The sequence below is a fragment of the Dendrobates tinctorius genome, unplaced genomic scaffold (genome assembly GCF_039654945.1).
Source record: "Dendrobates tinctorius isolate UK_male_01 unplaced genomic scaffold, ASM3965494v1 ptg000155l, whole genome shotgun sequence".
NCBI lineage: Eukaryota > Metazoa > Chordata > Amphibia > Anura > Dendrobatidae > Dendrobates > Dendrobates tinctorius.
The window spans coordinates 12,841,923-12,866,037 of record NW_027361822.1 but is presented as its reverse complement, the minus strand read 5'-3'; the positions used below and the strand labels follow the sequence as shown (position 1 = coordinate 12,866,037).

General features: G+C 45.9%; 1 protein-coding gene across 1 annotated transcript in view; it reads left to right on the top strand.

Moving 5' to 3' along the window:
* The first annotated feature begins 5,135 nt into the window (after positions 1 to 5,135).
* The window catches only part of LOC141051175 (uncharacterized), a 223,470-nt gene continuing 204,490 nt past the window's right edge, over positions 5,136 to 24,115 (top strand). Inside the window, 5 exon segments of the mRNA XM_073548040.1 lie at positions 5,136 to 5,278; positions 5,408 to 5,587; positions 5,669 to 5,792; positions 5,876 to 5,973; positions 6,529 to 6,619. Coding sequence (XP_073404141.1) covers positions 5,201 to 5,278; positions 5,408 to 5,587; positions 5,669 to 5,792; positions 5,876 to 5,973; positions 6,529 to 6,619 — 571 coding nt within the window. The 5' untranslated portion in view covers positions 5,136 to 5,200.

Genomic DNA, 24,115 nt, shown 5'->3' with positions numbered 1-24,115 from the left:
GAAATGGTCCAGGACGTTCTCGCGCGATCAGCGATAACCAGCGGGGGAGCCGGTCGCAGGTAAGTATCAGACATAGCGATATCGCTGCTGCGTCACAAAACCAGTGACGTTTCAGCGATATTGCTAGCGATCTCGCTGTGTGTAACAGGGGCTTTAGGTTATATTGTTTGTTCATCTGTTTTTTACTTTTAAGGAGTTCTAAAGAATGCAATAAAATAGCTACCGTTACATACTTCAAACGGCACCCTTGTAGTCTGAAAAAACACACTTGTGTCTCAATGACAGAGTAACTGTATTGTAAGAACATGTACTTCCATTAGCTCAAGTGAAGAGCTGTGATAGAAGAAAAAAATCTCAGTTGATTGAGCACAAAGGATTTTTTCTTCTGTCCTCCGTGTGCAGGCATCCAAAGAGATTTATTTATTCCAATGTCACGGGCCCTTCTCCTTGGCTCACTGAGGTATGCGCTCGCTCCTCTGTCATTTGAGACAGTCTGTGTCTCTTGTTTCTTCAGACTGCTGCCCGCCCTGACATGTGAATAGAACTGGCTGCCTTTTGGATTACGTGGCAGGGCCGAATCTATTACATTTTTGGAGAACCTCTTTAAAGGAAATATATTATCAGTTTATTTGCCACCTAATCTGAGATCAACATAATGTAGAGACAGCCTGCTTCTAGCGATTCGTCACTTAATTTGTTGTTTGCTATAGTTTTAATAGAATCATTGTCTTAGGCCATTTTCATACACCCATGTCTCCAGTACGTGTAGTGACAGTTTACACACGTACCGGAGAACCGTACGCACGTAGACCAATTCAAGTGAACGGGTCTGTGCACATGTCCGTGTTTCCACCGACCGTGTGTCTGTGAGCAAAACATGCTGACATGTCCATTTTTTACCGACAGCCGTGTAACGTCCCGCACACATGCACACGGATGACACACTGGGATGTCAACTGTGTGACGTACTGGCGCCTGAGAAGCAGCGATAGAGTAAGTGCTGTTCCCTGGCGCCAGGTGCTGACGACCGCTCGCATCATTCTCCCCTGCTCTGCCGGCAATCAGCACGAGTAGGGGAGAATGATGAGAGTTATATTCAAGTGATAACAATGAGACCGCCTATCAGCCTACACTTGCTGCCACTAATACCATTAAACAGGCGGTGGCGGCTGGGAGTATTCATCACCCGTCGCCTGCGCTATAAATAAATAAATCTGGCGTGGGTTCCCCTGTGTTTTCTATAACCAGCCAGGCAAAACTGACAGCTGGGGGATGTAGCCCTCAACTCTCAGCTTCAGCAAGGCTGGTTATCAAGATTAGAGGGGTCCTCACGCTGTTTTTTTTTTTTTTTTTTTTTTTTTTTTTTTTAATAAAAGAACGAAGTGGGGTCTCCCCCATTTTTGACAGCGAGCCTTCCTAAAGCAGACAGGTGGGGCTGATATATTCTCAAATATTGACCCCCCAGCATATAAATAGCAGTCTACAGCCGCCCAGAAAAGGCACATCTATTAGAAGTTTCAGTTTTGCCGCTTTGCCCAGCTCTTTCCACTTGCCCTGTAGTGGTGGCAAGTGGGGGAATATTTGAGGACCCCCAGGTTTGACTGGATGGTTATCAAAAATACAGGGGAACCTACATCGGGTTTTTAGAATTTATTTATAGTGCAGGTGGCGGGTGATTAATACTCCCATCAACCGCCGCCTGCTCTCGCTGTTATTAGCGGCAGAATGTGTAGTCTGATGGGAGTAATAGTCTTATCAGCCACTACTTGCTGTCGCTGTTATCAGTTGAATACAGCTCTCATCATTCTCCCCTGCTTGCACTGATCACTGGCAGAGCAGGGGAGAATGATGAAAGCCGTCTTCAGCATTCGGCATCGGGTAATAGCACTTACTGTACCGCTGCTTCTCAGGCGCCGGTGCGTGTGGTACTGATGCGGCACGTGTGCCGCAAATATTACATACATATTACATCGACATCTCTGGTACCGTTTTTTCTGGTACCAGAAAAAAAACGGACTTTTGAACCCAGCATTATCAGTAGGAGATGAGGACTAGTAAGCCTGCTGCCATGCAGACCTCTATATTCAAGAGCTCTGTCTAACCCTGCCTCCCAACACTGATTGACAGCTTTCTGTGTATACTTTATATAAGCAGAAAGTTGCCAATCAGTGGTGTGCGTGGGGTTAGACCAAGCTCAGCATTCATAGAATTGGTAGATCTGCAACAGATACAACACTGATTTTATCAAAACTACAGCAGGTTGCCTAGTAAGTGATACATGTCCATATAGTTTGTGTCAGCCCATGCGATCATGACATTTGCCAATTGTTTATAGGCAGAAATCTGCTCCCTTAAATAGACCTTAGCGACCAATGACATCTATAGCATGAGCAGGTATCAGTTACCGCATCATAACATGCTATACACATCATGTCTTTAAGCTGTCACTGTGTGTAAATACACATTGCTGGCTCCTTGCCATCAGCAGTCACAGATCACAGACATGGCTGCGGAAATCTGCTGTGGAATATGTTGGCGCTATAGAAATAAAATGTATTATGGCTAGAGATGCTGAGACCAATGTCAGCGGGTTCCTACTGTCTGATGTGATCGGTTAGTCAATCTTACTGACCATGATCTGTGGGATGTCCTGAACCATCAGCCCTTCCCTGCATGATCTCCGCCGGGAGCTTGGCTCAGCAGACAGCTGAACTCCAGTGGTAATAGCCAGGGCCGTCCCGCATCCCCCCTGGCTGAATTACCTTTCAAATTCCACAATCGATAGTGTGACCTCCCTCCCTCATACCCATCGACATCCTCGTAACAAAATCATGGGGTGCTGATGGTTGTCATGGCACTTCGAGGTCAAACAGTGACCTTCTGCTGTGCTAGATACTGTGACCTATTAGACCCAGCCATAAGCAGGGTCTAACAGGCGATCTGCCTATGTAACTTGGTAGGTATCATGTATTGCAGTGCTGGTGCATTGCTATGCATGATCTCCGCCGGGAGCTTGGCTCAGCTGACAGCTGATCTCCAGTGGTAATAGCCAGGGCTGGTCCCGCATTCCCCCTGGCTGAATTACCTTTCAAATTCCACAATCGATAGTGTGACCTCCCTCATACCCATCGACATCCTCGTAACAAAATCATGGGGTGCTGATGGTTGTCATGGCACTTCGAGGTCAAACAGTGACCTCCTGCTGTGCTAGATACCGTGACCTATTAGACCCAGCCATAAGCAGGGTCTAACAGGCGATCTGCCTATGTAACTTGACAGGTATCATGTATTGCAGTGCTGGTGCATTGCAATGCATGAGACCAGTGATCAGAGTAATAAGAGTTAAAAACCCATAGAGGGGCTAAATTAAAAAAAAAAAAAAGTAAAGTGAAAAATTGAAAAAATTATTGAAAAAAAAAAAATTTACCCCCCAAAATACACGTATTTATGTTAAAACAAAAAAATACACATATTTGGTATTACCACATCAAAAGCTACCTTATCCTTAAAATTGTCACACTAAGTTAACCCCTACAATAGACACCGTTAAAAAAAAGTGGCAAAAAACTATGCTTTTTCACCTGACCACCGGAAAAAAGTGGAATGAAATACAATCAAAAGGACGAATGGAAATAAAAATGGTATTGTCATTTTGTCCTGCAAAAAAACAAGCCGCCATACAGCTCTGTCAGCAGAGAAATAAAAAAAGTTATAGCTCTCAGAATAAAGCGCTGGAAAAACAATATTTTTTTCTATTAAATTGTTTTTGCGCACAAGCGACCAGACATAAAAAAAATTAAATAGTATCGCTATAATTGTACTTACCCAAAAAATAAACCTGCCTTATAAATTTTACCACACAGTGAATGTCTTAAAAACATGCAAAAAAAGAAAAACAAATCTGAATTGCTGATTAGATTAGAAAGTGATCAACAATTGTTATGTGCCCAAAAATGGTACCAATAAAAACATCAACTCTTCCAGCAGAAACCAAGCTGTCACATGACTGCCAGCAGAAATATAGAAAAATTATAGTTTTCAAAATATTTCGATGTAAAAAAAAAAATAATAATTTTTGTTTTTTAGTGGTTTGGCTGGTTGAGAGGCGTCTGATCGGGATCCAAGGGGTAATGTTTGTCACTCTCTTCAAGGAGAAATGTTACTCCTGGCTTCCCGTCAGGAGCCTCTCACACAGCCAAGCCATATCTCACACTTTGCACTGATAAGGGGCAGTACCCTGAAACACATTGACCTCAAATTGAGAGTTTGGTTTGGGCTTTTATCCTAAGTCATGTGACAAGGCTAGTTAGAGGGTCGATATTGACTTTTAGGAATGCTACTTCTAATTGGTGGCACTAGAGTTCTAATCCTCTACCTCTCTGAAGAGACAAACTTCTTCATGGCCAAGGGAAGGGAAGTGCATTAGAGTTTAGTGCAGGTTGATCCAAAGGGAAGAGAAGAAGTCGTCCCAAGGTTTTCCAAGAGGCGTAAAGAAAGTGAGTCATCATCCATCCAAACCACTACATAAAGCGAAAAAAAGGAACATCCTAACCACTCCAATCAGACTGAGTATACAACCCTCTTTTCCTTTACCCAACTAATTCTGTATAGTTGCAGGTCAAGTTTAGACTGATAAGAAAGGACCATTTATATGGTTATATGTGTTTGTGTTGTAGATTACGTGGGTGGGAAACTTGTTAGGTAATTGTGAGTTTTATTGTGTGCTACTGTATTTTGTATTATAGTAAAATAGACTGTAGACTTGTGTGTATAATAAATTCAGTAGTCTTTATTATTAGTACATGGTTTTGCCTTGGTTTAGTGGCAGTTAAAACTCTTACTCAAGCGTAGAAATAACATAGGGAACAGAAAGTGTTAAGGTAGAGTTAAATTAAAATACAAGTAATTGTCAGTAGTTTCACCACAAAAAATGTGCCATTCGTATGGATGGCACCGTTGCTTCAAGTGACTGGGTGAAGCTGTCATGTGACAGCATTCCATATTTTCACCTCAAAGATAGAGAATACAAAATCTACACATTCTATCTCCTCATATGTTCGCCTTATTTTCTCCAGTAATTGTGTTATTACATGAGATCTTTATGATGTTACATCTTCTCCCCATTCAGGTCCCTACAATATTGGATTCTCTCAGTGGAGATCTTCTATATAAGAGAATTCTCCTGATTGATCCGTCAAGGATGGATAGGGACAGGGACAAGATGGCGGAGAAGATATTGCACCTCACCCTAGAGATCCTCTTCCGGCTTACTGGAGAGGTGAGAGATTCTGACGACGTCACATTACATCATTCTTATCTATGGGAATAACAGATGGACAGAACTGGAGAGGTGAGGACTCTGGAAATGTCTGTAGTGAGATTTATTAATGTGTCTCTCCATAACCAGGATTACACAGTAGTGAAGAAGACCTCTAGTGAGCGCTGTCAGGACCCTGTGTCTGAGGGATGGGGAAGACACCTGAGCCCAATCACGGGGCCTCCACCTCACCCCCTGATACATGAGGACATCAATGACCAGAAGATCCTAGAACTCACCTACAAGATGATTGAGCTGCTGACTGGAGAGGTGACACTACTGGGAATGCTGGGACATTATACAGTAACGGTATAAAGGGATCGGGGATGATGGTATCATTATATGTGTCAGGTTCCTATAAGGTGTCAGGATGTTGCTGTCTATTTCTCCATGGAGGAGTGGAAGTATTTAGAAGACCACAAAGCTGTGTACAAGGACATCTTGATGGAGGTTCCTCAGCCCATCACATCAGCAGGTAATAGACAGGACTAAATACACACAGCCTATAATTATCTGTATGTAAAGAATGAATTCAGTCCCTGTATGTGTTTCCTCCAGTTCTATCCAGCAAGAGGACAACACCAGAGAGATGTCTAAGTCCACTTCTTCCACAGGACTGTAAACTGGAAAATTCAATTGTATCTCAGGATAATCAGGTAGATGCAGGGAAGGTGTCAAAACATTAGGTACCGATTGGTAAAAAGTTCTTTGTAATGTTGTTTTTTCATACCCACAAATAGCATAAATATTAATACATGTCACCAGTTGAATACTTTCAAAACTCAGGGGCACTAGCATGTGGTGAGGCAAGAGATCTCCGATATAGTCGATCGAAAAGGTGATAGCAAGTTGTGACCTAGAAGAAGGTAAACAAAAAGCCAAACTTGAGTTAGCCAAAGCCACCCTCCACTCCAAATAACCACATCATATGTGTGGCAGAAGCTTAACTTCCTCCACTAATTCAATTTGTAGCATGAATAGCCAAACTGACTATTATTATTATAAACGTCTATGATGTTTTTGAGTTATTGAGCCACCCTCTCTTCACTCTGTCGAACTCCTTTAGACTTCTGTAGATTTTTATTTGAAGCTACTAGTGCTGTCACGTCATTTTTGGTCATCTTCCTAATGAATGTTCTTTTCTGGTCATCCAAAAAAATTTCATATCACTTCTCTTTTTGTCTGTGACTTTTTTGCAATATTTGTTTCAGGGTGAAGATCTGACCCATATTGATACTGCAGAGACATATGTGAGGGGAGATGAGCTGCTTAAAGAGGACATTCCTACAGATAATCACACAGGTGAGTAGTGACCACTAGAAACCATATATTCTACCCTCTCATTGGAAGCTCCAATTTGGTGCTGATTTTCTACACTTTGTGTTCTGTCAGTGTTTTAGCCAAAATACTCATTAAAGGGAAGATGTCATTTACAGTAAACAAATTTACTATGACAGGCTGACAGAGGGGAGACTTACATTCTACGGGATAATGGGGAAGAGACAGAAGGTCGGGGGTGCAGCAGCTCTGGTGGTGTTGAGGCGGCAGCTCGGGTGGTGGTGAGGCGGCAGAATGGTTATTGCAGGCTGTAAGCTTTCCTGAACAGATGGGTTTTCAGGTTCCGTTTGAAGGATCCGAGGGTGGTGGATAATTGGACGTGTTGAGGCGTGGAATTCCAGAGGATGGAGGATATTCGGGAGAAATCTTGGAGGCGGTTGTGTGAGGAACGAATTAGTGTGGAAGAGAGTAGGAGGTCTTGGGAGGATCGAAGATTACATGAGAGAAGATATTTGGAGATTAGTTCAGAGCTATAGGGAGGGGACAGGTTGTGGATGGCTTTGTAGGTCAGTGTTAGTGGTTTGTGAAGAGGAGGATGAATGAACTCATGGAGATCAACATCCGACACTGCGGAGACACCATCACGTGTTTCTCAACGCAGTGATTCTAGAGCACTGCCCCCATCCCTTATGGGAAATATGCAAAACAGAAGCCGCGGAGACACCATCACGTGTTTCTCAACGCAAGCAATGACCAGCCAGGTCTTTGTCCGGGAAGGAACAACCACGGGAAGGGCAGTCTCCAATGAAGGAAACCACCTATGCCAAAACATGGTGTCCATCCACATACAGCTGTTTCGGGGTATTGCCCCTCATCAGTGTGGAGTAGGAAACTGGCTGGTAGGAGCAATGCCTAGTAAAAAGACTATGAAGAGGAGGATGAATGAACTCATGGAGATCAACATCAGACACTGTGGAGACACCATCACGTTTTTCTCAACGCAGTGATTCTAGAGCACTGCCCCCATCCCTTATGGGAAATATGCAAAACAGAAGCCGCGGAGACACCATCATGTGTTTCTCAACGCAAGCAATGACCAGCCAGGTCTTTGTCCGGGAAGGAACAACCACGGGAAGGGCAGTCTCCAATGAGGGAAACCACCTATGCCAAAACATGGTATCCATCCACATACAGCTGTTTCGGGGTATTGCCCCTCATCAGTGTGGAGTAGGAAACTGGCTGGTAGGAGCAATGCCTAGTAAAAAGACTATGAAGAGGAGGATGAATGAACTCATGGAGATCAACATCCGACACTGCGGAGACACCATCACGTGTTTCTCAACGCAGTGATTCTAGAGCACTGCCCCCATCCCTTATGGGAAATATGCAAAACAGAAGCCGCGGAGACACCATCACGTGTTTCTCAATGCAAGCAATGACCAGCCAGGTCTTTGTCCGGGAAGGAACAACCACGGGAAGGGCAGTCTCCAATGAAGGAAACCACCTATGCCAAAACATGGTATCCATCCACATACAGCTGTTTCGGGGTATTGCCCCTCATCAGTGTGGAGTAGGAAACTGGCTGGTAGGAGCAATGCCTAGTAAAAAGACTATGAAGAGAAGGATGAATGAACTCATGGAGATCAACATCCGACACTGCGGAGACACCATCACGTGTTTCTCAACGCAGTGATTCTAGAGCACTGCCCCCATCCCTTATGGGAAATATGCAAAACATGCAAAACAGAAGCCGCGGAGACACCATCACGTGTTAGTGGTTTGAACTGGATTCATTGGGGAATTGTGAGCCAGTGGAGAGATTTGCAGAGGGGAGAAACAGGGGAGTAGCAAGGAGAGTGGTGGATTAGTCGGGCAGCAGAATTGAGGACAGACTGGAGTGGTGCAAGAGAATTAGCGGGGAAGCCACAGAGGAGGGTGTTGCAGTAATCAAGGCGGGAGATGATGAGGGCATGCACAAGAGTTTTAGTAGATTGAGGGCTGAGGAAGGGACAGAATCTGGAAATATTTTTGAGTTGTAGGCGACAGGAGGTGGCAAGAGTTTTGACGTGCGGTTTGAAGGACAGGGCAGAGTCAAGAGTTACTCCGAGGCAGCAGATTTCAGGCGCGGAAGAGAGCGTGATGCCGTTTACCATAATAGATGGGTAGGGGAGATACGCGAGATGGAGGAAAGATGATGAGTTCGATTTTGTCTACATTGAGTTTTAGGAAGTGAGAGGTGAAGAAGGAGGATATGGCTGATAGACGCTCCGGGATTCTGGACAGCAGAGAGGTGACATCTGGGCCAGAGAGGTAGATCTGAGTGTCGTCCACATACAGGTGCTACTGGAAGCCATGGGACTTTGAGTTGTCCTAGGCCAAGGGTATAGATGGTAATAAGTAGGGGCTCCAGGACAGAGCCTTGAGGGACTCCAACAGAGAGAGGGCGGGATGAGGAGGTAGTGTGGGAGTGGGAAAGGCTAAATGTGCGGTCGGAAAGGTATGAGGCAATCCAGGAAAGGGCAAGGTCTCTGATGCCAAGGGAAGAAAGAATCTGTAGCAGTAGGCAGTGGTTGATTGTGTCGAAGGCAGAGTACAGGTTGAGAAGATGGAGGATGGAGAACTGTCTGTTAGCTTTGGCTGTAAGTCATTAGTAGTTTTGGTCATGGCAGTTTCGGTGGAGTGGTTGGGGCAGAAGCCAGATTGGAGTTTGTCAAGGAGAGAGTTAGATGAGAGGTGGGAGGAAAGTTGAGCATGGACATGCTGCTCCAGGAGTTTGAAAGCAAATTGGAGCAGTGATATGGGGCGATAGCTGGACATAGCAGTTGGGTCAAGGTTAGTTTTTTTGAGGATGGGTGTGATGGTGGCATGTTTGAAGGCAGAGGGGAAGGTACCAGAAGATAGCAATAGGTTGAAGAGATGGGTTAGGGCTGGAATGAGCATGTTAGTGAGGTTGGTGTGCAGGTGGGAAGGGATGGGGTCAAGTGCGCAGGTGGTGAGGTATGATTTGGAAAGGAGTTGAGTAAGCTATCCTTCAGTGATGTTGGAGAGGGAGGTTATTAGGGAAGGGCAGAGGTCTGGTATATGGAGTGGTTGGGGTGATGGAACAGTAAAGGTTTGCCCTGTTTGGTCTATCTTATTTTTGAAGTAGGTGGCAAAGATATAAGAACGACCAAAAGAGTCTTGGTGGCATAAAGGTTCACTCACAGGCACAGGGTTTGAAGTAATAAACGGAACAATGTTTATTTCCACAAGTTACACAGCACCAAAAACAAAATCATAAACATAAATCCCTAGCCTTGTCCAGGTGCTAACTGATCAGTATAGACCTTGACCACTTCAGACACCGCTGAGCTATCCCCAGTTTGGTAAAACAAAACTTCTATCGTCCATAGCAACCACTAATACTTGCAGTTTGGTGAACATGGCTTGTTTCTCTCTTCAACTTCAAGACACATCCAGTCTACTCAGGCTCCCCAGCAGACCGACTTACAGTAGATGAACATTTAGCCTGTTTATATGCAGAGCTGGCCAGGTGCACTAATGAAAGTTTGCAGAGCTAGCATTGCTACAGTGGAAAAGGTCATTCTTATAATCCTGCCCTGAATGTACTGCACTGGTAATGGCAGCTGGGCTAGCTCAGCAGGGTGGAGTTGTGTTGACGCTGAAGAGATGTGTATTTGTCTGGTGAACTCGTTTAAACTTCTGGAGCTGCTATGGCCTGAAATATCGAGACTGGCTAGGCTGCTACATTTACCTCGTTTCATTGTGCCTGAAGGAAGGACTGTTTATGTTATTCACTTGTACTGGAGAAAGGTGCATATTCAAGCTGCTACCAGAGAGCTGAACCCTTGCAATATATAGTTAAGAGTCCTGTATGTACAGTTGTGGCCAAAAGTATTGACACCCCTGCAATTCTGTCAGATAATACTCTGTTTCTTCCTGAAAATGTTTGCAATCACAAATTCTTTGGTATTATTGTCTTCATTTAATTTGTCTTAAATGAAAAAACACAAAAGAGAATGAAGCAAAACATTGATCATTTCACACAAAACTCCAAAAATGGGCCAGACAAAAGTATTGGCACCCTCAGCCTAATACTTGGTTGCACAACCTTTAGCCAAAATAACTGCGACCAACCGCTTCCGGTAACCATCAATGAGTTTCTTACAATGCTCTGCTGGAATTTTAGACCATTCTTCTTTGGCAAACTGCTCCAGGTCCCTGATATTTGAAGGGTGCCTTCTCCAAACTGCCAGTTTTAGATCTCTCCACAGGTGTTCTATGGGATTCAGGTCTGAACTCATTGCTGGCCACCTTAGAAGTCTCCAGTGCTTTCTCTCAAACCATTTCCTAGTGCTTTTTGAAGTGTGTTTTGAGTCATTGTCCTGCTGGAAGACCCATGACCTCTGAGGGAGACCCAGCTTTCTCACACTGGGTCCTACATTATGCTGCAAAATTTGCTGGTAGTCTTCAGACTTCATAATGCCATGCACACGGTCAAGCAGTTCAGTGCCAGAGGCTGCTACCTCCTCCTTTGTGCAAAGAGGAACAGGAGAAGCAATGCCAAAGGCCTGCAAAATTACCTCCAGCAGGCCACTAACATCCATATGTCTGCTCAAACTGACACTCTGAGGGTGGTATGAGCGGCGAATGTCCACAAGTGGATGTTGTGCTTACAGCCCATCTCCGTGCAGGGCAATTGGCATTTGCCAGAGAACACCAAAATTGGCAGATTAGACATTGGTGTCCTGTGCTTTTCACAGACAAGAGTAGGTTCACACTGAGCATATGCGACAGACATGAGAGTCTGGAGGGGAACTGGAAAACATTTTGCTGCCTGCAACATACTTCAGCATTACCGGTTTGCCAGTAGGTCAGTAATGGTGTGGGGAGTCATTTCTTTGGAGCGCCGCACAGGACTCCATGTGCTAGCCTGAAATACCCTGAATGCCATTCTGGGCTGGTTTTAGGCAAAGTGGGGCCCTAGGGAAAGTTTAAAATGGGGCCTGTTATGAGCTCATTTTTCCCTTCACCCATGACAGCACCACCTGAGAGAGGGATCCGCCCCGCCAGGACAGGAACCTACTGAGACATAAGGGGCGGCACGTCTCCCCCGCTTCAGTTGGGTTCCTGTCCTGGAAGGAATCCCACTGTGGCGGTGCCTGTCATGGGCGAAGAGAAAAGATAAAGACCCAGGCCCGTCCCGGCGCGGGAAGAACAGGTAGCTTACCTGTAGCGCCGGCCGTCGGGTCCTGGAAGCGCAGTCCCCGGGGTCCCTGGGGCTCCGGGTTCGTGCGGGCGTGGATGGGATCCCGGTGGCTCCGGGAAGCCCCCACCGCGCCGCCCTCCCCTCGCGCACGCCGCATCTCGATCCCCGTGGTAGGGGAGAGACGCTGGCGTCTTCCGGCCGCTGACGTCAGCGGCGCTTGGAATGCTGGGTGCGCCGGCTGACGTCAGCAGAGGGCGACGGTGTAATGGCGCCGGGTGCGACGCCGGCCGGCTTTCTGAAGCGCTGGGCCGGCGGTCGCAGGGGGGAGGGGAGGAAGACGCTCACCAGGCGGAGGCATGCAATTTAAAAGAGGAAAGACAGCTGTAGACCGGCGGTGCAAGATGGAGTCCGAGCAGGAACGTTCAGCGTCCCTGCCTCCCTCACAGCCCTCTGGCAGAAAGCATGGAAGCCATTCAAGCAGCAGTCGCCCCAGCCGCAGGTCGGGGCACTCCTCAAGGTCCAAAGAGCGCGGGTCAGGTGCTCCGACGCAGCCTCCAAATCCGGTACCCTTGATTACGGGTGGTGAGTGATCTTCGTGAATGTCAGCAGTATATTAATAGGGGGTTTTTCTATTGTATGCTTCACCCTGTAGGAAAGGCCCAGAAAAGCAGGAAGCAAGAAGAACAATAGGGATTGTGCTATATGTAAATCTCCCCTAGCAAGAGACTGGCAAAAAGATCTCTGTGCTTCGTGCATTCAGCGGACTATGGCGGAGGAAGCGCCTAGTTTCGCAGCCAATCTAATATCTGCCCTCAGGTCAGAAATGGAAGGCTCAATTAAATCCTTATTGAAAAAAGGGAAAAAAAGCAGGAAGGATTTCCCTAGTTCCCCCTCAGATTCCGCATCAGTATCATCTCAGGCGGAAAAATCATCCTCCTCAGACTCCTCAGATAGTGACACAGGGGGAAAGCCATGTTTCCCTGTAGAAGATACAGATGCCCTCCTAAAGGCCATTAGAACCACAATGGGCCTACAGGAAGAAAGGGCGGCTAAAACCCTAGAGGACGTCATGTTTGGGGGGCTTCAGGAGAGGAAAAAAACGAACCTTTCCAGTAAACGCGAAAATCCAGGCGCTTATTGAGAAGGAGTGGAAAAAGCCTGAAAAATCGGGGGCCCTTCCATCCGTCTCTAAGAGACGATACCCCTTTGAATACAAGGATACGGAAATATGGGACAAAGTCCCAAAAATAGATGCAGCGGTGTCCAGGTCTTCCAAAAGGTCGGCCCTGCCCTTGGAAGACGCAGGGGTTCTTAGAGACCCGCTAGACAAAAAAGCGGACTCATATTTGAGGCACGCATGGGAGGCGACAGCAGGAGGTCTTAAGCCGGCGATAGCGGGCACCTGCACGGCACGCTCCCTCATGATCTGGCTGCAGCAGTTAGAAGAGAAGCTGGCGTCAAGGGTCCCAAGAGAGAAGATCTTATCAGACATGTATCTCTTGCACGGGGCAGCGGCTTTTCTGGCAGATACCTCGGCGGACTCTATGCGATTGACAGCCAGAGCAGCGTCACTATCAAATGCTGCTAGACGCGCGTTATGGCTTAAGGGCTGTCCGGGTGACCTTCAGTCCAAGGCCAAATTGTGCTCTCTCCCCTGCGATGGCCGATTCCTGTTCGGCAAGAACTTGGACGATATTCTGGAGAAAGCAGGCGATAAGAAAAAAGGCTTCCCCAGATTCCCTATGGATCAGAGGAGACAGCCCTTTCGGAGGGGGAGATTCAATAGGGGGCGTCCTCCCGCTGACAGAAGAAGATGGGAGGATAAAAAGAAAAAAGAATCAGGGTTTATGTTTGGTGGAGGCACCTCCACCTCCAAAAAGTCACCACAGTGACGCCAGTATTCCAGTAGGAGCGAGATTGGCACTCTTTTTCCAGGCCTGGGAAAAGATCTCCTCCAACACCTGGATTCTGAGCATCCTAAAAGAAGGCCTGAAAATCCCCTTTATTCGTCAGCCAAAATCCGTGGTCGTCATCACACCTATCAGGAAGATGACCGAAGAACAACTGGCCTTAGAAACAGAAATCCTGAGCCTGATAGACAAGCGGGTACTGTCCGAGGTGCCACGCTTACAGGAAGGAAAGGGGTTTTATTCACCCCTTTTCCTAATAAAAAAACCGGATCAGTCGTTCAGGACAATCATAAATCTCAGACGCCTCAATCTACGGATAAAGAACCCGACCTTCAAGATGGAATCAGTAACTACGGCAGTGAAGCTGCTACATCAAGATTGCTTCATGGCCGTAGTCGATTTAAAGGATGCGTATTACCACATCCCTATCCATCCAGATTACCAGAAATACCTGAGGGTAGCGCTTTATATTCAGGGCACACTAAGGCACTTTCAGTTCAGGGCTCTTCCGTTTGGCATATCCATAGCCCCGAGGGTCTTCACCAAGGTCATAGCGGAAGTGACAGCCTTTCTCCGGATTCACGATACGGTCATAATACCATACCTGGACGATTTTCTTATAGTGGGCAGTTCAGAGGACCACTGTACAGCACAGCTGACTCAGGTGATCAACACCTTGCAAGAGTTAGGGTGGATAGTCAATTTCAAAAAATCAAAATTACAACCCCTAAAGAAACAGACCTTCCTGGGATTTATACTGGACTCAGAAAGGCAAGAGTGTCTGCTCCCAGAGTCCAAGATAGAGAAGGTGCAAAATCTAGCCTTGGCGGGCCGAAACCAACCATGTATGACATTAAGAAAAGCAATGTCCCTGCTAGGTACCCTAACATCCTGTATTCCGGCGGTCAGGTGGGCTCAGTTTCACACCCGGCAACTCCAGGGGGAGATACTAAGAGCACAAAGATCGCTAAGAGGGCGTTTGGAAGGAAAGCTGGAGCTTTCCTTAAAAAACAGAGACTCTCTCAACTGGTGGTTGAACGAGACAAATCTGACCTTAGGAATACCATGGGACAGACAGGCGACAGATATAATTTTAACAGATGCAAGCTCCTCAGGGTGGGGGGCACACCTAAGGGGCCTCATAGGTCAAGGTTCCTGGACACCTCAAGAAAGGAAGGCATCCTCCAACCTGAGAGAACTGTGGGCAGTGGGCAAGGCCCTAAACCACTTCATTCCGCTACTCCAGGGTCGAGATGTACGCATCATGTCAGACAACAAGGTAGCAGTGGCATACATCAACCACCAAGGAGGGACAAGATCACACTCCTTAATGGAAGCAGCAACAGACATTCTGAGCAGTGCAGAGGATCACCTACACTCCGTGACAGCCCTACACATAAAAGGGGCAGAAAACATAGAGGCAGATTTGCTGAGTCGCAATACCCTGAGGCAAGGAGAATGGGCGCTAAACCGATCCATTTTTCAAAAGTTAATTCAGCTTTGGGGGGAACCGGTGATAGACCTCTTTGCAAACAAGCACAACAGGCAAACAGAAAGGTTCTGCTCTCTAAACCCAAGAGAAAACCCATGGGCAGTGGACTCATTGCACATCCAGTGGAACTTCAGACTGGCTTACGCGTTCCCCCCAGTAGCTCTGATCCCGACTGTGGTAAGAAAAATCAGAAACGATCAAGCCAGGGTGATTCTAATAGCTCCATTTTGGCCAAAAAGGCCCTGGTTCGCTCTGCTACGGAAGATGTCCCTCTCCGATCCTTGGGTTCTGCCAGAAATCCCGGACCTACTAGTTCAGGGTCCAATATTGCACGCTCAGGTCAAAGGATTCCATCTGACGGCGTGGAATTTGAAAGGTCGCTTTTAATAGATAGGGGGTTCTCCCCTGGGCTGGTGGCCACTCTGCTAAAAAGCAGGAAACCGGTGACTACTAACATCTACGGCAGAACATGGGATAAGTTCCTACAGTTCTTGGGTAAGCCGTTAGGGAAAGAACCCCCGATTAGTGACATCCTAGAGTTCTTACAATCTGGGTTGCAGATGGGGTTAGCAGTAAACACACTTAAGGTTCAGGTGTCGGCACTAGGGGCGCTCTACAATTGCAAACTGGCATCAGATAGGTGGATAGCCAGATTTATTAAATCCTGCCATAGAGCTAGGCCTATTCCAATACCTAGAATAGCCCCCTGGGATTTAAACCTGGTGTTAGAAGCCCTTACAAAAGAACCGTATGAGCCATTACATCAGCTACCCCTAAAGTTTTTGACCCTAAAAACGATCCTGTTAGTAGCCCTCACATCAGCCCGCAGGATAAGCGACTTACAGGCTCTCTCAGTAAATCCTCCTTATACGCAAGTCTTTCAGGATAGGGTAGTGTTAAGAACAGACCCCAGTTATCTGCCCAAGGTAGTGTCAGATTTCCATCGGGGTCAGGAAATTGTTCTTCCATCCTTTTGCGAAAATCCAAAAAATCTGGGGGAGGAAAAATTCCATAGTCTGGATGTTAAAAGAGCTCTTGTAGAATATATATCTGCCACTAGCCAGTGGAGGAGGTCACAGTCCCTATTCGTAGCTTTTCAGGGTGCCAGGAAAGGCTATGGGGTTTCAAAAGGGACTATTGCTAGATGGATCAGGGAAGCCATTAGTGTAGCCTATTCAGCTAGTGGTATCCCGATTCCTGACGGCATCAAGGCTCATTCCACCAGAGCCGTGGCGACCTCCTGGGCTGAAAAGGCAGAGGTATCAATCGAACAAATTTGTAAGGCCGCTACCTGGGCCTCACCTTCAACCTTCTTTAAGCACTATAGATTAAATCTATCCTCCTCTGCTGACTTAACCTTTGGTAGAAGGGTGCTGCAAGCGGTGGTCCCTCCCTAAGGTGTTTCGAAGTCTCCAAAAATCTCTCAGGTGGTGCTGTCATGGGTGAAGGGAAAACCACCATGGTTACTTACCGGTAGCCGGTTTTTCCGGAACCCATGACAGCACCCGTACATTCCCCCCCTTTTTCACTGTATGGTGTGCACAATTAGTAGGGTGTTTTGAGTGTTGTGGTGTTGGATTAAACATGTAACTAACCGGGAAGTCCTCTCAATGCTCTGTAACCCAACTGAAGCGGGGGAGAGGTGCCGCCCCTTATGTCTCAGTAGGTTCCTGTCCTGGCGGGGCGGATCCCTCTCTCAGGTGGTGCTGTCATGGGTTCCGGAAAAACCGGCTACCGGTAAGTAACCATGGTGGTTTCTGCTCCACCAGCTGGGAGTTCTCCTTCCGTTCTCCCTCTGGTAGTGACAGGAGGTAGTGAGGTTGGTTTCATTGGTAATGGTCTGCCACCTGACGAGGAGGATAGTGATTGGATCTCTGGAGTATCAGACTGGATATAAGACTGCCAACGCCCTATCCTGTTGCTGGTGATTCAGTCTGTTTCTCAGGTCTTGGACTTCAGCTCTGCTCCAGTCATCTCAAGTTAAGTTTGTTTTTTGCTAATGTTCACACTTGCTCTTGTTGGTCAACTCCGTTTTTGTGTGGTCAGCCAGCCCGGCTGGGCTGTGCTGAATTTCCACTCTTATTTATCTGTATTTGTCAATTTGTCTTTTTGTCCTTTATTAGATTGGCCTCTTTTTGCTCTTTCTCAGAATATTCCAGAGTGCTGATATAGTGGGAGAAGTCTAGTGACTTCAGGGTTAATTTTGTTATCAGAAGCGTAGGACATTATTTTTGGTAGGGTTTTTTGGTAGATTGCAGACAGTATCTTTCCTTTCCTGTCCTTTCAAGTTAGTTTGGCCCCATCGTTTGCTCAGCCTATTTTTCTGCCTTTGTTTGTGTTTTCATCTTGCTTCACCGTCAATACATGTGGGGGGCTGTCTTTCCTTTGGGGTCTGCTCTGGGGAGTTAGTTTTCCTCTTTTCTTACTTTAGGCTTATTTAGCTCTCCGGTTGTGACGAGGCGTCCAGGACTACCGTAGGCACGCTCCACGACTGCTTCTAGTTGTGTGTTAAGATCAGGGCTCTGCAGTCTGCATAGTTACCAACCTCTCTGGTTTTCTGAGACTTAGCGTGTGTTGCTTTTTTCCTCCTCGGTGACCCATTCATAACAGAAACACCAGCCATACCGCAGATTCTAGGGTACTCAAAAGCAGGAAGGAATTATTTAGGAAAAAAAAAAGAAGTGTCAGAATTTTTTTTTTTTTCTATATTTTTTCCTCTTTTTCTCCTGGGCCGTAGGAGGATTTTTTTTTTCTCTCCTAATGGAGATTAAGCAACTGTCTGATCGTGTGGAGCAACTTGCTGCTGAAGTGCAGGGAATTTCTACCTACCTCATTCAGTCACATGTTGCTGAACCCAAGATCCCTACTCCTGATGTGTTTTCTGGGGATCGGTCTAAATTTCTGAATTTTAAGAATAATTGTAAATTATTTCTTGCCTTGAAGCCTAACTCATCGGGGAGCTCTGTGCAGCAGGTTTAAATTGTCATCTCCTTGCTGCGTGGCGATCCCCAGGATTGGGCGTTTTCTCTGACACCTGAAAATCCTATTCTGACTAATGTGGATGCATTTTTTTCAGGCTTTGGGGTTGTTGTATGATGAACCTAATGCCGTTGATCAAGCTGAGAGAACCCTGTTGGCATTAAGCCAGGGTCAGGATCCTGCTGAGTTATACTGTCAAAGATTCCGAAAGTGGGCAGTCCTTACTACATGGAATAATAGTGCACTGGCAGCTCTCTTTCGGAAAGGTTTATCAGAGACCGTAAAAGATGTTATGGTGGGATTTCCTGTTCCCTCTGGTCTGGATGGCTCTATGTCATTAGCCATTCAAGTTGATCGGCGTTTACGTGAACGTAAAACTACACGGGAGGCGCTGCCACTTTCTGAACAAATGTCTGAACCTATGCAATGTGATGGGGTGTTGTCTAGGGCGCAACGTCAGGAGTTTAGAAGGCGTAATAAGCTGTGTTTTTTTTCTGTGTAGTCGTCTCTCATACTATTTCTGTCTGCCCTAAACGAGAGAAACGTTGTGCACACACATTTGCTGTGGGCAGTGTACAACCTAAGTTCCTTTTGGCAATGACTCTGATCTGCTCCTTGTCCACATTTTCCACTAAGGCTTTTGTGGATTCAGGAGCAGCTCTGAATCTGAAGGATTTGGATTTTGCTAAACGTTGTGGTTTTCCTATGATACCTCTGCGGACACCTATTCCTTTAAGGGGTATTGATGCCACTCCTTTGGCAGAGAATAAACCTCAGTTTTGGACCCAGGTGATAATGCGAGTTGCCCCAGACCACCAAGAAAATTGTAATTTTTGGTTCTGCATAATTTACATGATACTATTGTTCTGGGGTTCCCCTGGTTGCAAACTCATAACCCAGTTTTGGATTGGAAATCTGTGTCTGTGGTGAGTTGGGGTTGTCAGTGTGTTCTTAGGGACGCTCCTGTTTTCTCCACCTCTCCTCAGTCTCATGATATTCCTGATTATCTGGCTGATTTCTCTGATGTATTTAGTGAGAGCAAGTCTGCGTCTTTGCCTCATAGAAGTTATGACTGTGCAATTGAGTTGATGCCTGGGTGTAAATTTCCCAAGGGTCGGCTTTTCAACTTATCTGTACCCGAACATGATGCTATGCAATCCTATATTAAGGCGTCGTTGGAGAAGGGTCATATTAGACCATCCTCGTCACCTTTAATCGCTGGTTTTTTTTTTTTGTGGCCAAGAAAGATGGTTCATTAAGACCATGTATTGATTATCGTTCCCTTAACAAGATGACGGTTAAATATCAGTACCCGTTACCTCTGATGTCTGATTTATTCTCCAGAGTTAAGAGTGCCTGCTGGTTTACTAAGCTTGACCTCAGGGGGGCGTATAATCTTAATCGCATCAAGCACGGTGATGAATGGAAGACGGCGTCTAATACTCCGGAGGGACATTTTGAGTACCTGTTGATGCCTTTTGGGCTCTCCAATGCCCCTTCTGTCTTCCAGTCCTTTATGAATGATATTTTTCGAGACTTTGTGGATAAGTTTTTGATCATCTATCTGGATGATATTTTGATCTTTTCTAGTGATTGGGATTCCCATGTGGAACATGTCCGGACTGTGTTCCGGATTTTGAGGTAGAATTCCCTGTTTGTTAAGGGATCGAAATGCCTCTTTGGTGTACAGAGGATTTCATTTTTGGGATTTATCTTGTCTCCGTCGACTATTGAAATGGACCCAGCCAAGGTACAGGCCATTTATAATTGGGTTCAGCCTACTTCTTTAAAGGTTCTCCAGAAGTTTTTGGGTTTTGCTAATTTCTATCGTAAATTTATAGGTAATTTTTCTAGTATTGTCAAACCACTGACTGATCTGACCAAGAAGGGAGCTGATGTGCTAAATTGGTCTCCTGAGGCTGTCTCAGCATTTCAGGAGCTTGAGCGGAGATATTACTTCAGCTCCAGTTCTATGGCAACCTGATGTCTCACTTCCATTTCAAGTGGCGTAGACGCTTCTGAGATTGATGCAGGAGCTGTTTTGTCCCAAAAAGATCCTGTGACTTCTAAGATGAATCCCTGTGCCTTCTTTTCTCAAAAGTTCTCCCCATCTGAACGCAACTATGACGTGGGGAGTCGGGAATTGTTGGCCATGAAATGGGCATTTTGAGGAGTGGAGACATTGGTTGGAGGGAGCTAGACATCAATTTGTGGTCCTCACAAGAATCTGATTTATCTGGAGTCAGCTAAACACTTGAATCCTAGACAGGCTAGATGGGCCTTGTTTTTCACGCGTTTTAATTTTGTGGTCTCTTTTCTTCCGGGCACTAAGAATGTTAAGGCAGACGCCCTTTCTAGGAGTTTCTTTGCTGATTCTCTTAATGTGACTGAGCCTACTACTATCCTAGGTGAGGGGGTAGTTCTTTCTGCCATTTCGCCCGATTTGAGACGCGCCCTGGATGAATTTCAGGAGGATAAACCTGAGCGTTGCACTATGGGAAGATTGTTTGTTCCTGACCAGTGGAGAAAGAGAGTGATGTCTGAAGTCCATTGCTCTGCATTGGCTGGTCATCCAGGTATTTTTGGTACCAGAGATTTGGTGAGTCGGTCGTTTTGGTGGCCTGCCTTGTCTCGTGATGTCAGGAATTTTGTACAGTCCTGTGGGACTTATTCTCGGTCTAAACCCTGTTCTCGTTCTAGTGGGTAGCTGATGCCCCTCCCGGTGCCCAGGAGGCCATGGACCCATATCTCAATGGATTTTATTTCGGATCTTCCTGTCTCTCAGAGAATGACTGTTATCTGGGTGATTTGTGATAGATTTTCGAAGATGGTCCATCTTGTACCACTCCCAAAGTTGCCATCTTCCGCTGAGTTGGTACCCTTGTTTTTACAACAGGTGGTTCGGTTACACGGGATTCCTGAGAACATTGTGTCCGATAGAGGGGTCCAGTTTGTTTCCAGATTTTGGAAAGCCTTTTGTTTCAATCTGGGAATTCAGTTATCCTTCTCCGCGTTTCATCCCCAGACCAATGGGCAGACTGAGAGAACAAACTAGACCTTGGAGTCTTATTTAAGATGTTTTATATCTGCTGATCAAGATGATTGGGTCTCATTTTTGCCCTTGGCCAAATTTGCGCTTAACAATAGAGCTAGTTCTGCCACTTTGATATCACCCTTTTTCTGTAATTTTGGGTTTCATCCTCGATTCACTTCAGGACAAGTGGAATCTTCGTCCTGCCCAGGTGTGGACACTGTGGTTGTGAGAATGCAGCAGATATGGGACCAAGTAGTGGATAAGTTGTCACTCTCTCAGGAAAAGGCCCAGCGTTTTTCCAACCGGCATAGGACCATTGGTCCCTGGTTTAAAGTGGGTGATATGGTTTGGTTGTCGTCTAAGAATATTCCTATGAAAGTTGCATCTCCAAAGTTTAAGCCAAGATTTATTGGACCTTATAAGATTTTGGAGATTCTTAATCCTGTTTCTTTTCAGTTGGCTCTTCCAGTTACGTTCAAAATCCATAACGTATTTCACAAATCACTGTTGAAGAGGTTTGTTGAGCCAGTAGTTCCTGTGGCGGCTCCTCCTGACCCTGTTTTGGTTAAAGGCAATGTGGAATATGAGGTAGAGAAAATATTGGATTCTCGCTTGGTCAGACGGGGACTCCAGTATTTGGTCAAATGGAAGGGTTATGGCCAGGAGGATAATTTTTGGGTCTCTGCCTCGGATATTCATGCCGATAGATTGGTTCGTGCTTTTCACCGGGCCCATCCTGATCGGCCTGGTGGCGTGGATGAGGGTTCGGTTACCCCTCCTCAAGGGGGGGGGTACTGTTAGGAGCTCATTTTCTGCTCCACCAGCTGGGAGTTCTCCTTCCGTTCTCCCTCTGGTAGTGACAGGAGGTATTGAGATTAGTTTAATTGGTAATGGTCTGCCACCTGATGAGGAGGATAGTGATTGGATCTCTGGAGTATCAGACTGGATAGAAGACAGCCAACGCCATATCCTGTTGCTGGTGATGCAGTCTGTTTCTCAGGTCTTGGACTTCAGCTCTGCTCCAGTCATCTCAAGTTAAGTTTGTTTTTCACTAATGTTCACACTTGCTCTTGTTGGTCAACTCAGTTTTTGTGTGGTCAGCCAGCCCGGCTGGGCTGTGCTGAATTTCCACTCTTATTTATCTGTATTTGCCAATTTGTCTTTTTGTCCTTTATTAGATTGGCCTCTTTCTGCTCTTTCTCAGAATATTCCAGAGTGCTGATATACTGGGAGAAGTCTAGTGACTTCAGGGTTAATTTTGTTATCAGAAGCGTTGGACATTATTTTTGGTAGGGTTTTTTGGCAGATTGCAGACAGTATCTTTCCTTTCCTGTCCTTTCAAGTTAGTTTGGCCCCATCGTTTGCTCAGCCTATTTTTCTGCCTTTGTTTGTGTTTTCATCTTGCTTCACCGTCAATACATGTGGGGGGCTGTCTTTCCTTTTGGAGTCTGCTCTGGGGAGTTAGTTTTCCTCTTTTCTTATTTAGCTCTCTGGTTGTGACGAGGCGTCCAGGACCACCGTAGGCACGCTCCACGACTGCTTCTAGTTGTGTGTTAAGATCAGGGCTCTGCAGTCTGCATAGTTACCAACCTCTCTGGTTTTCTGAGACTTGGCGTGTGTTGCTTTTTTCCTCCTCGGTGACCCATTCATAACAGAATCACCAGCCATACCGCAGATTCTAGGGTACTCAAAAGCAGGAAGGAATTGTTTAGGAAACCTCAGTGACCCATTCATAACAGGGGCCCCAAATGCTAACATATTGCACATCACAGAAGCATTTCGATTGTATTTACATGCGCTGAGTTCAGGCCGCTAAATGAGTGTAATCGACAAAATTGAAGAAGTCGTTCAACACTTGTTTCCCGGCCTCTTTCCACCATCTGAGAAAGAATGATGGGAACAGAACGATCACTAATGGATCACTAAGGGTGTGTGCACACGTTGCAGTTTTTGCTGCGGATCCGCAGTAGTTTCCATGCGGTTTACAGTACCATGTAAACCTATGGAAAACCAAATCCGCCGTGCACATGCTGCAGAAAATTATGTGCAGATTTGCTGCGGTTTATTTTCCGCAGCATGTTACTTTTTTTTTGCAGAACCGCAGCTGCAGTGTATGTTCCGGGACATACAAATCAGTCAATCTCTCTCTCATTCGCACTGACAAACTGCACTAGAACCTGCATCAAATCCGCTGTACACATGCTAGGAATCCGCAGGAAAAATGCATGTGTTTTACCCTGCGGTTTCTGCCAAGAGATATGGATTCTTTGCAGAAAAAGCCGCAGACTAATCCGCAACGTGTGCACACACCCTAACCCATCACCATACAGTATCATGTTATCAGCAGCACATCTACAGTTTACACCCCATAGTCCTCCATATAATATAATCTGCCCCATAGTCCTCCATATAGTATAATACACTCCTCATAGCCCTCCATATATTAAAACACACTGCTCAGTCCTCCATATAGTATAATACACTCCTCATAGTTCTCCATATAGTATAATGCACTGCCATAGTCATCCATGTAGTACAATTCACTTCCCATAGCATAATGCACCCCATAGTTATATAATAATCTTCATTCCCTCAGATTGTAAGCTGACGAGCAGGGCCCTCATTCCTCTTGGTATCTGTTATGATCTATGTGATTATTGTTATGCTGTAATGTCTATCGTCTGTACAAGTCCCCTCTGAAATGTAAAGTGCTGCGGAATATGTCGGCGCTATAGAAATAAAATTTATTATTATATTTATTATATAATGTATTCCCCATAGTCCTTGATACAGTATAATGCAGCCCATATATAGTATAATGCAGCCACCCCGCAGAGTATAATGCAACCCCGCCATACAATATAATGTAACCTTCATAGAATATAATGCAGCCCCC